Source organism: Oreochromis niloticus, linkage group LG20 (genome assembly GCF_001858045.2).
Source record: "Oreochromis niloticus isolate F11D_XX linkage group LG20, O_niloticus_UMD_NMBU, whole genome shotgun sequence".
Lineage (NCBI taxonomy): Eukaryota > Metazoa > Chordata > Actinopteri > Cichliformes > Cichlidae > Oreochromis > Oreochromis niloticus.
In genome coordinates this window covers 3546611-3562997 of record NC_031984.2, presented here as the reverse complement: position 1 = coordinate 3562997, position 16387 = coordinate 3546611, and the positions used below count along the sequence as shown (strand labels likewise).

At 38.5% G+C, this 16387-nt stretch overlaps 1 protein-coding gene across 4 annotated transcripts in view; it reads left to right on the top strand.

Moving 5' to 3' along the window:
* Positions 1-12527, top strand: part of kcnd1 (potassium voltage-gated channel, Shal-related subfamily, member 1) — a 72854-nt gene extending 60327 nt beyond the window's left edge. For all 4 annotated transcript variants that reach the window (XM_003445966.5, XM_019350211.2, XM_005477838.3 and 1 more), the window contains 3 exons: positions 6182-6277; positions 6960-7210; positions 7328-12527. In XM_003445966.5, coding sequence (XP_003446014.1) covers positions 6182-6277; positions 6960-7210; positions 7328-7535 — 555 coding nt within the window. In that variant the 3' untranslated portion in view covers positions 7536-12527. The remainder of the gene's footprint in view (positions 1-6181; positions 6278-6959; positions 7211-7327) is intronic.
* Positions 12528-16387: the final 3860 nt, after the last annotated feature.

The following is a 16387-nucleotide window of genomic DNA, read 5'->3' as shown; positions in this document are numbered from 1 at the left end:
GCATCAAATGTGCTGACTTTCAGCAGCTGCAAAAATTTGCCTTGATCTGAACCATCTCAGTCTCTTCAGTAGAAACCACCATGCACGAGGCCTCATAAGCCACATGTAGTTTCTCACTTTCCTTTAGTTTGCCCACAAGTGTGCCACACACAGAGGTGTCCAGTATACTGTGAACAGAGAGATCTTCAGACCACATGTACATGCAATAAATTTGGGAATGACGATGTTTACTTCTGCATACATCATCCAGCATTATAAATACCTTCATCATCCATCATTTGCTCTGTAATAAGATTTCCAGGATGTTTGACCTTTAAATTCAGGAAATCTTTGTCCTCCTTGGTTCTGCTAATCATGACAGCACTCTTACAGGCATGCATCCACTCCATAAGCATAATGTATGTGAAGGAGCTACTGGAGACCAACACATTTAGGACTACAGATATCTGAATACATAATATGGTTCACTAGGATTCTGCTGATCATGACTTATCTTATCTATATTTTAGCTGCAGCATCTGGTTGGAACATGAGTAAGCTAGACTTCTCACAATGCATTTCAGGACCCTGTCACGGTGCTGGGTCGTTTGACCCAGTGCTTTGAGTTCAATACATCTGGATGGTTTATGATTTATGTTTACATTAATTTAAGCCCGTTCTGTTTTCCCCAGGTTGCCCTGTTATAGTTCATTGTTTATTAGATTCCCCTCGTGTCTTAGTCTCCCTCGCTCTTCATGTGTTTCAGTAATGTCTTTGTTTGTGTTTCCCCCAGACATCATGTTCTGTTTGTGCTTAGTTATGTCCATGTCTCATCTCATTTCCCTCTGTATGTTTATAGTGAATGTGTTCCTCTTCGGTTCGTCGTTTTAAGTCTGCGTGTCTTTATGTTTCCTGTTTTATTTTGAAGAGGTCTGGTGTTAAATGTTCAGTGTGTTTAGTTTCACTTCCCTGTGGCGTCATTTTGTTCATTCTAATCAGCCGTTTCCCCGTGTGTTTCCACTTCCCCTGATCACCTCCTTTGTAGATTTAGTCTTCATTGCTCATCCGTTTGTCCTGCTATGTTTCCAGGTCAGTGTATTCATGCCAAGTCTTCATGTTCCAGGTGTCCATGTCCACTTTTAGGTCTTTTATCTTAGCTTCAGTTCACCCAGTTTAGGTTTAGTTTCGACCTTGCCCTTTTGTTTGTATTTTTGCCAGCCTTAGTAAACGGCTTATTTTTTTGTCTCTTCGTGTGTCTGCACTTGGGTCCATCTCCTCACTCCACAGTCTGCTTCTGCGACTTTGACAGACCCTTCTTTGACTCAGCTAAACAGTCCCTGTGATTTACACGACTAAAATGATATTTTTCCTTCTATTTGTGTCTATAATTTCCCTCAAATAACACATATCACCGTCATGTTTAGCTTTAAAGCTCAGTGGACTTAATAAATATGTTCAGACTGTCCAGCAAAATTCGTTCTATATTTTTGACATTACACCGGCTAAAGCTATAAGCCTGGCTGGTTTTATTCTTAATGATCAATACTAACAGAACAGTAAATGTCATGTCTGAAAAACCTAACAAGAAAGTCAAGCTTGAAGGATTTCCAACTCAAAAACAGGACCATGACAATTAATACAGTGAAATATATTAAATGTGTAAATATGGCTATTTCGTAAAAACATTAACAATGTTTTTCCTAGAAAATAGTAAATCCATCTATCAAACTTTTTTCCTTTTTAAGCGGCAGGTACCAGTAACTATCCAGAGTTTTTCTGAAAGTTTGAAGTTTTACTTGTGAGTTGTTTTCTTCAAATTCCCCCAAACAATCAATGACATTCTAGTTATCATCTGCAAATTGAATTCAGTATTTAATTTTAAAAAAGTGAGCTGCAGATTTAATGAGTTTTGACATGCCAGTGAAGACGAGGCAAGACTAAGAGAGAGGCAGAAAAACAAAGAGAGCTTCAGACCCTCAGACAGACAAAGAGTTGCTGCTTCAGCAGTTTGGTGATTCGCTAATAACAAGTGCATGAGACGAGAGTTTCCCCAACAGCAACTTGGCAAAAGAGCAGTGGAACCTGATCACTGTCCACAGATGCGACAGACACAAACAACAATGTACTGTGAAGATTTAAATCAGACGGTTAGATACTTTACTGATCACACAAGGCAAATTCAGTAGTTTCAGGATCCTGCACAGGTTGTTGTTTTGCACATAACAAAAGGCAGCTAACTGGTGTTTTTTTCCTAGACACATGGAAACATTGGAAATGAAAACTCAGCAGGATGAAATAAGCCTGGATGCTAATTAGAGTCTTCTGATATCATCTTACATTTCTTTGACAGATACACAGATGCACCTGCAGATTAAGATTTTACATTAAACACATGAACAGAATAATTAAAAGGCAGCTGAAAACCGAAACAGTTTTAATCCAATATTGCAGCGTTAACCCACAAGAGCCCAGACCCATTTTTACAGTCAGGAAAACTATGAGAGAGTAAATGTTAAAACTTTAACAAGAACTTTCCTCAGTGTGTAAATGGGCCCATGCTTCACCAAAGATAACGCAGTCCCAAAAAATCCTGTGGTGTATGATATTATGAGTTTATGGCTCAGTCGCACTAGAGTAAAAATTCAGTTTATAAATGCAGACAGATTTAGTTTGCAATCAGTCACAGTTGGTCTGACCCAATCAGCACAACTCATCTGCGGCCGGTCTGTTTGCATAGAGGCCGTAAACCGGTTGTATCCTGGCTATATGTCTACATAAAAGCGAGGTTGCTGAGTGCCAATGTCATTTTGCTCTTGAATTTGTATCCTCCAGCAACTACATCTCTATTTGTGGAAGAATTTCAGAATGCTTATTTCAAATCTATGAGGTTCTAGCCTGACTCTGAATGAAAGCAGTTAATGTGAGTTAATTTAGTTCAAATTCTGTTTAATGTGAATTTCTGTGTATGTAGATAGCAACAGATGGTAAAAGTTGCAATAATGTTGGCCATTCCTGGAGACTCCAACCACTGTTGTCCGTAGTGTGACTGTGGTTTTAGGTCATAGTGAGATGTTTGGTAGTTCCAGCTCCTTGAATGGATGCTTGTTAAAGAAACCTTTGGCATCACATTTAAACAAACTGGATGAGCCTACGTTTTTAGCACCTTAGATCCAGCTATTGTTTGGGATGCAGCAGCTCTTGGTTGGCCAGAATGAAGTATGTAGAAAAGCCAAAATAAATTAAATAATCTGAAACTCTACAGAGGGCAGGTATCTCTCTGTGTCCAGTATTACACAATTTTTGCATCTTTTCCTTGTATATATTTCTCTAAAATGCTAGTGATGCTAGCTATCTGACAGAACAGCCGTATTTAATGTGTAGTATGATTAAAGATGTCTTTTAGTTTCCACTCTTAAAATATCTTTAAATATCTATAATTGTCCAAAATTTTCAGACTAGAGAAAAGAATGGTTTCTTTTTTTTGTTATAATTTCAGAACTCACATAATTTGTTGGGGTGTGAGGAGTATGAAAGATTCAGAGGAGCCCTCAGCCTTTTAGTCTTGTTCCTATTTACTAGATGGATGTATCCCACAGTGTGAACCTGCAGGAATATTTTTTATTACATTCTGAAAATAAACTGGATCTAAATCACTGCAGATCTGAAGAACTTTCTTTTTTTATCTTTCAGCTTAATCGTGACTCAGAGTCTCAGTTTTTTCTTCAGTCAAGGGGATGAAAGATTCACCAGGTTTAAATGTTTTATCAAGAAAACGGCTTTAGGCTTCAGGTAGAGGGTGAGTGGATGGGTCTCACACAGAGACTCGCACAGATATTGTTGAGTCTTAATCTCTCTGCTGCACTGAGCCAAAATGAGGGATGACTGCTGGATTTAAAGAGTGCATAATGAGGGTGAAGAGGAAGAAAAATGGGGTGCAGAGAAAGTGGAGAATATATGTTGAAAGGGAGGAAATCTGTGCTACAGGGCAAGAAGAGAGCTTCATTTTTCTTCATCATAACACATGAAAAAAAGTTTAGGGAAAATAACAAAACTCAATTAAAAGCCAGCTGGAAAAAAAACAAAGCAAAATGAGAAAGAGCGAGATAAAGGTGATTAAAATAAGAAGAAAAGAGCCTTAAAGATATGTCGATCAGCTCTCAGTTTGGCCTTTTAAAACGTGAAAGGAAAACTTTTGCAGTTGTTTCTTATTAATGTGGAGAAATGTGGATTGAAGATGAGTTACTGATAAAAAAAACTAAATTCTAGGAAAGAAATTCTGCATTTTAAATCAAAGATTTGTCTTAGGAGACTGAGCCAAAGGAAAGATTATGAGCTCATTCAAATCCGGTGGTGGAAATCACACAGTCTCAGCATTAAAAATGACCCCTTTACAAGTGCAAGCAAATGTTAGTTAAAAAGTTACTGTTTAAAGTGCATGTATGCAGAAGCCTTGTTTTGCTGCATTATTAATCTTTTATTAAATGCAGTTTATTTACCTGTAACAGTTTAGAAAAGCAATTATTTTATTACAACCTCAGTGTGAGCCGTCAGCTGTTAGATGAACGCCGGGTAAAAGTGGTGGAGTCAAAAACACAGTATAGTCCTTCTGAACAGGTGTGCCGTCTTATGTGGGACTGTACAGCAGCTTTATCCCTCAGCCCGCCGCCCCACATATCCAGACAATGTCCCACATATCACAAGTTTATGAAAGTAAACTCGTGAGTCTCATAAGAAACACGTACCTCAAAAATAGATGTTCTGATCTATTTATGCTTCCCCTGCTGCAAATAAGATGAAATGATTACAAGACAGAGCAGCAGCTGAAATAAGTTTGACCAATAGTGCAAAAAGAGAAAAAAACAAAGCAAAAATGCCGAAGCTTAGTGATTAACACATTCTCCTTATTCATGAAAATCCTGAATAGTTTCCAGGTGGAAAAATGAAACTCAGTAGGTCACAAAGCCGGGTGGCATAAAGAAGGGCATCTTGGATCCATCTGCTGTAGGGACCCTTGGGAAATAAAGGAGGGGCTGAAAGTACCTTTATTTAGTTGGAGTTGGGAAAACTGTATTCAAATTAATGGACTGTTTCTCTTCAGGAATAGTTGGCAGCTTTGTGCTTAGTCAGGAGGTATCAAAATTTGAGAGCATCTCAAATTTTTCTGATACCTTGTGGAAAAGAAGTCATGTTTGAGTAAATGTTCTCATTTTCCTTGTATTTTACCTCCTCTACTTTTATTTTTACCTAATTTCATTTTAAAAATAATATCTTTTATTTTATTACATTTTCATTTCTTGTGTCCCCAGGTTCTTTTACTTTTACATTGCAACTGTTTCCTCTATGAAGCACTTTGAACTTTTGTCACGTGTATGAAAAGTGTTATACAGCTAAAAGTTCAGTTTGTGCCCGTCAACCAGCTTGTCGACAATCAAGTGTTTCCTGACAATGTGACCAGTAACATGTGAGAAATGTTTTCATTTGCATGGAAAACTCTATTTCTTCATCATTACAGCCTGGAGCCAACACATTCAAGTAATTAATACTTGATTGTTTTTATGCTGATGATACGAGTTTCTACATCACATCCGACTCATCTCAACTTTATCTCTTTTCTCTTTCTTCAGTAAACTTTAAATGCAGATAGTTTCCATTTCCAGAGTCTTACTACCAAATTTTAGTCATATTTGATTTGGTGTAATATGGTATATATGATAAAATATGATATAGATAACAGATATGTAGCTTTAAAACCCGCTCTCCTTTTCACAACTTTAGTACCACTGTACATATTCCTTTAACAAATAGCAAGCTCTTTGCACTCATGTTTTATGAACATGAGTGCAAAGGAGATTCAACACTGCACTGGATTGCTCAGGACCAAACATAGCAGACCCATTTAATACAACATAGAAAGTGATTATTGTGGTTTTACTGGTCAAAGAAGCAAACAAAGACCAGTATGAGCCTACTAATATTCATTGAGTACATGAATGTGTTGATATTTGACATTAAATAGAAGAACTGAACTTGAGTTTTTGTAGAACTAAGTGTTGACCATAAGAGAAATTCTTATTATTGAATTCTGCAAACAAGTTTATTAAGGACATTTGTTGAGAGAACCTCAAAGTGTGAAGCTATCATCGTCAATTCTACAAAACAGTCTGTTTGTTAAACTAATTTTATTACGTGTGTGTATTTTCAGGGTCGTGACAGCGATAGCACAGCTCTGTGTGTGAAGAACAGATCGGCTTTCGAGCACCAACACCACCACCTGCTGCACTGTCTGGAGAAGACAACGGTGAGGTTTCAGACATTTAATTTCCCTCAGGACCATCAACTATTACATCTTATGCAGACAGAACTCAAGCTGCCTCTTACTTTTTTGTACACCAGTTTAAAATATCTTCAGCAGTTCTTTATCTTTGTAGAAAGCCTTAATATAAACTCTGTTTCTGATCCTAGAAACAGAAGCTGGATAAACAGACTCACCAAAGTTTCCTTTAAGTCGCCCTTCTGGATTCTCTCTCAGTACATTTTGAAATTTACATTTCATTCAGCCCTTTTCATCCATGCCATTAAAATAAGCTTACAATCATTCTGTGTAGAGAGAGATATTTTTAGCTTCACTTTCTAAGACGGTCAGCAGTCACAGACTGATGATCACACATAGATTAATGAACAGAAGAATTTCAAGAGCTTCATCTCGAAAAACTAAAGACAAAAAGACAATCATACACAGAAAACACCCCCAAAATAACACAAATATTCAAAAAATAAAAGAAACGAGAAGAGAAAAAATATATTTAAGAGAATGTATAACTGTAACATACAAATTAGGCCACAAAAATATGCAGGGGCAGAAATTGACAAAGATTTAGATTAACGACTACAGAGAAATGTTTCACAATCCATGTTTCACAATCCATGCATGCAAGATTGAAACTTCAGCTGACCTCACTCCTTCCTGTCTCTGCTTACAGAACCATGAGTTCACAGATGAGATGACCTACAGCGAGCTCTGTATGACCGAGTCAGTGGGCTTCAGGACCAGTCGCAGCACTTCTCTATCCAGCCAGCAGGGGGCACAGAACAACCCCACTGGCTGCTGCCCCCGCAGGGCCAGGAGGCGAGCTGCCATGCGTCTGGCTAACTCCACTGCATCAGTCAGCCGGGGGAGCGTCCAGGAACTGGACACCCTGCATATCAAAACAACCTCCATACCACCACAAACGTAAACACAGATGCTAAAATCGTATAAAGATACACACCTGCGTATCTAAATTTATCACAAAAATCAAAAAAACAACCTTTTGCTTATCTTTTCTTTTTTCCTGAATCTTTATTTCAGTCGTTCCAGTCTGAACGCCCAGGCTGATGACTTAAAGCTGAACTGCGGGGAACAAGATTTCACGGCTGCAATCATCAGCATTCCCACGCCGCCTGCCAACACACCAGACGAGAGCCTCCCCCCATCGCCTGCCCCCATCCCTGGCATCCTGCGCAACACCCGAGCAACAGCTTTTACCCACGAAACCGTCAAAATCTCCTCCTTATAACCTCCAGCTCCACACATGACATCCCCCCTGACACCCCTCCGCCCCACCAGCCACTTTCCCAGTGAACTTCCTTTGAACCTCTGATCCTGGATCTGGGGCGCTGCTAGCTGAAATATTGGGAAGAAATACTCAGATTGATTCCTGACTGATTGCTTTAACTTCCACATACATTTTGCTGGTTACATGGATTAAACAGTCGTATAGCTAAAACGGCAGATCAGATGGGAAGCAAAATGAATGGCTACATCCAACGAGAACTGAAAAATAAGAACCTCAAAAAAAAAAAGCTCAAATCAAAAGCTACAACTTCATGAATGAAGCAAAAGACCTTCTTAAACCTTTAGTATCCACCCTCATGCATTTTGTCTCCTTGCACACATTTGACCCCCCTTGCACAGTTTTGACCTTTTAGATCTCATTGCACAAACCCATGAAGGGTTCAACCTGAAACATCAGTGGAAAAGAAGCCAAGACTCCAAAAGTCATCCCGAACTGGCTGATTTGGTTTGGCTGGCTCTGTTTTGCCCTCCTTTAGAGGAGGCATGCTAAATGACCGCTGACGACAGTAGTTTCATTTTTCAGTGTAAACTCAACATGAATGGACTGAGTGGTTTTATAAAAAAAGAGATTTTGGGAGGGACCAACAACCACCAGAGGATCATTTAGACTCGGTTGGTTTAGTTATTGGTAAAAGATTTAATGGAGATAACCTGTAGACAACCAAATAACCCTCAGCAGCTTGAAGGGCCATATCTAAGACATTTTGTGGTTTGTGGTTTTTTTTTTGGTTTTTTTTTTCTGGTAGGAAACATGTGCCGGTTGTTAAGTCAGGAAATTTTTTCTTTGGCTGGATTTCTTTTCATTCCAATGACAGACTACATGTTGAAGCCTGAATGGAGCGACAGTGCTGCACAGTTAAGATCACTTTTGGATCTCTTTTGCTTGAAACATGAAGGTTTAAACTCTAAACAAAGAAGCTGAAAGACTCATTTGCACTCAAATGGATTTTTGAAGAGTGTGCGGACGAGCTCTCTGACAGTTCTCGCTGAGCAGCTGAAGGTCTCGTATTTAGAAAATCAAGGAAATCATGAAGGGGAACTCTTGATCACTTGACCTTCAAATAATTTGGGAAACTCTGTGAAACCCAACAATCTTTGTTGAGCAACTCAGAAAACTACACTGGGCAGTCTGCATCTTTAAGGAGCTGGGCTGGTCTGAGCAGCACTGGACTCACCTGGTTTTCTAAATAAACTGTGGAGAGTTAAATTCATGGTCCTGGACTGGATTACTCTGGTCTAGTCTGACTGTAGCTCTGAAGTGTTTGTCAGTGTTGACACTAACGCCCAGACCGGGATCAAGAGCCTTTTACCTTTCAAAATATGCAACATTACAACAAGCAGGAAAATAGCATCAACAAATGAACAGAATAATATTATTAACAGTTATAATATGTGTGTTTAAAACTACAGTAATTATTGCAGGGAACAAAGTGTAAAGCAACTAAAAAAATGCATTTGTTATGTGATCTTTCCACTGAGAGAGAACATAACGAGTGTTCTGCAATAGATTTGAAGGGGAAAGGAAACACCGACGCTGAAAGCTCTTTAAGCGCTGAGAGCACGTTCGCTCCGACGACGGACACTTTGGAAGAAAAAGGCATGTTTTTCACACCTTTGCTGACGTGGAAAACATCCACATGAGCAATGATTCACGCTTGTTTATATCATTAATCCTCTCTTTCTTCTGTAATGTCTTCATGCTTTTAAAGGCTTTAATAGAGTAACTCATCCACAACATTTATAGAGCTTATTTAATCTTTTGCCAACATGCTCTTATATCATAAGGTAATGTTATGATGCTAAACTAAAGTTCCAACAAATGAGAAACTTTTACAATTTTTAGTTGTTTTATTTATTTTGTATAATCAAATTAAACAAGTCATGATCCTTCTTTACAAATAGTTGTTTCTCTGAGCACGAGGCCGCCGGTGACATTCAAAAGTGTGAACATCTATCAGCAGACTGGACAGTAAGTCAGCCAAGTATGTTACTGCTGATGGATCGGGCGAGTCCGTTTTTAAACCAACAAAATCACTTCATAATTTCGTTGATTAAGTACACCTGGTAATCATGTTTACACTTGTAATGAAACCGCTCTGCAACCAGACTGAGACCGCTTCCTCTGGGTCTTAGTGCATCTCACCCAAGTGAGATTATAATGTTCACATCTGTGCAGTCAAACTGCACCAAATTAAAAAAAGACCAGAGTTCAATTTGAACAGACTAAACAGAACATTTGTACACAGTATTTACCTTACATGTTCGAGAGAGACGGGTCCCCTTTTGTGGCTTTACTGGCATCTGAACGTTGACAGAGAGGAACCTCTGCAAGAGTCTCAGTCTGTTATCAGTTAAATCCACAAAAATCTAATATAACTAAAATAATGATCACAACTCTACAAATAAGGGATTTGAAGTTGAACATTAATGTTTTTACTTCTTAGTATGCAGGTGGAAACAAATGGTAACTCAGTATGAGTTTAAATCTAGTATAAACTGAGTTCAGTGCACTGATTTGAGTAAAATAAAGGCTCTGTTTGCATCTAGATGGAAGTATGTAGCATCAGCGCTCACTGGGCGGAGACTCGTGCTCAGATGTGTTAAAAGTTACCTTTTAAATATACGTTAGCAAGCGTATTCAAAACCATACATCCTTTTTCAAGAGTGTACGCCGTCGGCCACGTGCGAGCTCAGCTGCGGGCGATTTGTTGAAGCGTTTCCTCGAACCATTTAAGAGCAAGTGTGAATGCGTGACACACAGACAGAAGACAAGACGTACATACTGTAACATATTTTGTATCATAAACTTTCACCCGCATCTTCCAATCAAATCCTCAAATCTAAAAATAAAAAATAAAAAAAAATAGAGAAAAAGAAAAAAGATAGATGAAAGTCATCGGGTACCTGACTGGCGTTCCTTCGTGCATGAGCCTCGTACAGTAGAAGTAGCACTACTGATCATAGGAATTTATAAAGCATATCAGAGAAAAAAAGAGAAAAAAACACGACACAGTGGGGAAGAAAATCTCATCATCTGTTCTTTTGCATGACGACTCTTATTGTTTTCTCTCCTGCCAGTTGTTGGTTTGTTTTCCTCATCCCCCCGTTCCCGAATCTTTTCAAGACGAGTGTTTGCACCACCGAGCAGTTAGATTACCGACAAGAACTCGAGCAGATTATTATCAGTGAATCATTCAGGCATGTTCCTCGCCAGAATGCAAAGTGTGTGTGTGCGAGGTCGGGCGGCTGTTTGTGCGTGTACGTGTGAATGCGTGTATGTGTTCGTATGATGAGCAGTCACAAATATGCATGGATACCGTTATAGGTATTTTATCTGTTTTCTCCTGCAGTTTATCGAGAGAGCGGGGACTGGACGGACTGGCGGTTTGCTGGATGGATCTTTGGCTTGTTTTCTGAAATACCTCTGAAGTCTCAATGTCTCACTTTATTCTGTAGCCATGGCCCCCAGCTAACATCCACCCCCTCTGTCTGTGTCATTCAACTGATTTTACAAAGAGAGAAAAGCTGAAGGAGAAAACTAAATTCAAACAAAAAGTTGGATTTTACAGCCAAAAAAATAAGATTACACAAAAAAGGACCATTGACGCCCACTCGCTTGCTCTTTAAGTCAGTTCTAGTATTATTTGGACTGAGTGATACAGTTTGTACCCTTTATCAAACTTAAAATTAGGTTGTGTTAAATTAGCCAGCTGATACACTTTGGCCGTTTTGGCCTTCTGACTTTTTTTTTAATTTTTTTTTATCGTGAACCTTACACATTTATTTGAATTATTATTCATTTTAAATTCCAAAACTGTGAAGCAAATTCATTTTTTAAGTCGATATAAATCCAGTGTCATTTCATGAGTGAGGTCACTCATGCAGATGCTGATGGGTGGAGCCATGGCTGGGAATCATGGCTTGATTGTTTACTGGGATCTGCTGTTTAATGCCATGTTGCTTTGGTGTCTGTGGAAAACAGGAAACATCTAAATTTAAATTTGAGCTGCCCTCTTTGGTAATTTAGTCCTTTCATAAACCTTCATAGAGATGTAATATATACGTTTCAGTCACGGCTCAGCACGGGGCATACGTGTAGAGATTAAAGTGAGTCAAATGTTTAGGGGGTGAAGCCGGCCCGGGGACTGGCCTGATCATGAGATCATAATAATCACGCTTTAAGTGTACTGATTACTGCAGTCATAGATTTTATTGTGATTGGTCGGCAGGTCCAAGTCCATCCATTAACACCGCCCCCCCACCCCCCCCTTGCAGTCACATGTTCTCTGTATGTCACAGTTTCAGCACGAGGTTTAAAGAGCAACTTAATGATAATAATTCCAGTTATTTAATATAATTATGTTATGAGAAAATAATTTTTCTTAATGCTGTGTTTCGATTTTTTCCTTTGTTTGTGAAATAAGCAACAGGAATCTCCTGATGAGGCTTGGGGGAAAATATAAACTGTTAAAGTTCTTTCTCACTCTGTCTACTACTGATTACACTGTTATATGTTTCCAGAAGTCCAAGGACTACTCATAGAACCAGAGTTATGTGTGCAACAGATTTGATGAATGTGTGAAAGACTGTTTCCAGTTAAAACTGGGTGTTAAGTTGCTCTTTAACTTATTTATGTTGTTTTGAGAATGAAGTGGTGGTTCTAAAGCATTTGAGCACAGGTCCTTAAATTTAAATGTCACTTTTTTTTTAATGTCAGGTGAACCTGACTGAAGCACACTGGTCTGATCCTGAGGTGAAACAATGGGAGCTTAGATGAGATGATAAGCAGCATTTCAGACGCCTCAGAGTTAAAGTGTTGATGTTCAGTCTCAGAGAGAGAGAGTGAGGAGCAATGAATGAATGACGGAGAAAACAGCATTAAAGCACAGAGGTGTATATTCCATTCCACTAATAAAGACAACAGAAATCAGAATGTGGTGTGCTGTGTTTGTTCCTCTACATTTATCCTTCACGGTTGCAAACTGCTTGTGCAAGTCCAGCAGTTTGTAACAAACCCCAAACTGTCCCAAACTCCCCTAGATCGCTCTTTCTTTCTGGATCTGGATCTATTTTGTGTCTAACTTGTGAGCTCTAGCATATATGGATTCAGGGGTATGCATGGTAAAACACTGACCTCTAGTGTCGTGTATACAGATTACAAGCCACTGTGTTTCCTTTTATTCCTTATTCTGACATGGACACTTAGGAAAGAAATGCCCTGTACCAAATTTTGTTACCAGATAAAATGGTACCAAAATATGTAGGCAGATTTGCAGATTCACATAATAATAAATATGTTAGAGGAAATTACTTTTTTTTACCATACAAGTAATCAAATAAAATCCTCTAAAATTTTTAACCTTAAGCAAATATTGTGATACCCTAAACAGTCTAATATCCTGTCTCAGAGTGACGCTGAAAAATTAGTTCATGCATTTATTACTTCCAGGCTGGACTACTGTAATTCTTTATTATCAGGATGTCCTAAAAACTCCCTGAAAAGCCTTCAGCTGATCCAAAATGCTGCAGCAAGAGTCCTGACAGGGACTAGAAAGAGAGAGCAGATTTCTCCTGTTTTGGCTTCCCTTCATTGGCTTCCTGTTAAATCCAGAATTGAATTCAAAATCCTGCTCCTCACATACAAGGTCTTAAATAATCAGGCCTCATCTTATCTTAATGACCTTGTAGTACCATATCACCCTATTAGAGCACTTCGCTCTCACACTGCAGGCCTACTTGTTGTTCCTAGAGTATTTAAAAGTAGAATGGGAGGCAGAGCCTTCAGTTTTCAGGCCCCTCTTCTGTGGAACCAGCTTCCAGTTTGGATTCAGGAGACAGACACTATCTCTACTTTCAAGATTAGGCTTAAAACTTTCCTTTTTGCTAAAGCATATAGTTAGGGCTGGACCAGGTGACCCTGAATCCTCCCTTAGTTATGCTGCAATAGGTGTCGGCTGCTGGGGATTCCCATGATGCATTGAGTGTTTCTTCTTCAGTCACCTTTCTCACTCAACATGTGTTAATAGACTTCTGTTGACTCACACTTGTTATTAATCTCTGTCTCTCTTCCACAGCATGTTTTCTATCCTGTCTTCCTTCTCTCTCCCCAACCAGTCATGACAGATGGCCCCGCCCCTCCCTGAGCCTGGTTCTGTCGGAGGTTTCTTCCTGTTAAAAGGGAGTTTTTCCTTCCCACTGCTACCGTGCTTCCTCATAGGGGGTCATATGATTGTTGGGTTTTTCTCTGTATGTGTAGGTTCTACCTTCCAATATAAAGCGCCTTTAGGCGACTGTTGTTGGGATTCAGCGCTGTACAAATAAAATTGAATTGAATAAGATTAGACTTAGCAAACAGCCCATTTTAAACTCCATCTTTAGGGACTTTGTTACTAGAAGCCTATTGGAAAAACATATCATGTGTCCTCTTTTTTTATTTGAATAAATGAAAAATGCCAAAGACATAAAATACTATTTCTGTACTACCAAGGCGATTTCCAAAAAGCTTCATTTTTTAGCATAACAATCCCAAACACACTGCTAGTGCATGTAAAAGCATACCTTCATAGCCACACACCTGTTAGAATTAAAAACTTAGTTTTTGTCTTGTATTTCATTGTATGTTTGCATGTGTCAATAAATGTTAAATTTTCCCAATAAACTGTAAGAAATACAGAATAACTCAAGACCTTATGCAATTTCAACAGTCTATATGAGTTTTCCACATTAAGTCAAGTGTTACAGATCACAGAGGAAATGCATAAAACCTTCACAATTATGTGTTACACATTACATCTCTTCATGTCCAGACAGTTTTCCTCCTGTGGAGTAAACCTAGTGTCACCACACAAGAAACAGAAATAGATTTTACTATTACTTCACTGCAGTTATCACACTGTGAAGAGCACTGCATTGGCGAGCCGGTTCTGGCTCCTGAGCCACATCTTTGACACCTCTGTTCTATCTATCTGACCCTCCATCAAGGAGGTTCTGTTTTGTTAGTGCTCGTGTGCATGTCACCTCTGTATACCCTGAAAGATTTTGCATGAATTTTGATCAAACTCTGCAGGCGATGTAGAGTGGGGTCATGTCAGCAGTCCATTAAAATTTGGCTTACACCCACCGCAGTCTTCAAGGTCGACTGAATGATTTATTGGTGGAAAATGGACAAAAAGCCTCATAACTTAAAAACTATGATTCTTACGAGTGTGGTTGTCAACATATAGAAAGTACTTGATTGATCTGAACGTCAAAGTAATAATAATACTAAAAAGGTCTATTTTAAAAAAAGGTTTCTTACTGCTAATATTTGTATTGATAATATAAAGGCATAAAGTGAAAAATATACAGGGATTTTAAATGTCACTTTACTTTGGACCTATGACCTCTTCTTCGAAGTCAAATAGAGTCAAATTTTTCATAAAATGTCTATTATTTTTAAAGCAGCGCTTAAAATTCAGCTGTCTTTGTGTGTGTTAGCAACATTTAGGAAATGATACTGCTACATGGGGATTCTAATTCCACATTATAGTTTGCATCCAAATATTACATTACATTTGACCTCTGACCTCACTTTTACATTTGACATTTGCCTTTATTTCAACTTAACACCAAAAAGCATTTCAAGTATGTTTAAAGATTTTACTGTCAAGAGAAAGAGAATGAGCTGTGTGATTATTTAGAAATGTCCCGTATTGTAATATAATAAGCTCAGCTTAGTCATGTTCAATTATTTACAAATCAATAATAAGTAATAATCATGAAATTTAAAAAATAATGTAGAAATAGTCATCTGACAGTGATGTCAAAATCCATTTAAAATTATTTTTAAATTATCTGTACGCGTGAGAGTAGACATCTGTCAGTATGAGTGTGTGACAGTACTGACTTGTTTTACTTGAAAACTACTGTGTAATACTGTAACCTGGCAAATTTCCCTGGTATCAGTTTTGTTCCTCTTTGATTTGATGTGGTTTGACACTTTGTCCTGGTGGGAGAGTCCCAAATTTTGCACCAATTAGCACCAGAACTGCAGAGGTAAGTTCAACAGGATACAAGCACTTGAATAGTTTAAGTGGTTTTCTATTTACTAAAGTCATATTCTTTGACACACACACGAAAAAATCCTCACATTTATTTTCTTCTTTTAACAGTTGCACCTATTGGTGGTTGGTGCGAGGGTTCATGTCTTCAGTAGTATGTGAGGCACAGTTGTGGACAGACAGCAGTACAGTACATGCTTCCTGTCTCACAGTTCAGCACGCTGCACTACAGACATTCTCTTTATTCAAACAGACCACAACCTTAAACTAGTCTGGACCAAAAGTCATCGGTGTCTACATAAATGATTTAATAATGCTGGTGTCATTACAAACTGATGCTGAACTGCAAAGTTGGAATTTGAATATCTCGTCATTATTTTTACAACCATTTTTTTAAACAGGGGCACTGTGATGACTAGTCACGCGGCCTCATAGGAAATCAGAAAATTCCACTGGAAAGAAATACCAGACCAGCCACATCAAAACTGGTTACATATTTGGTAAGTTATACTAAGTTTGAAAATCAGGTCCAGCACCAAACACCGCAGACTATGGATTTTTGATTCCCTCCCCTCCGACGTGCTCTGGATCATGAGAGCACAGACTGTTACACTTTACATTCATTGGGCTTCAATTTAACAATCGAAAACCATCACAACTGATCAAATTACTTATCAAAAGCCAATTTATTAGCTCTCTTGTCCTTTTTTATTCTTTTATCTTCCATGTTCAGCTATGACAAACCATTCGAAAA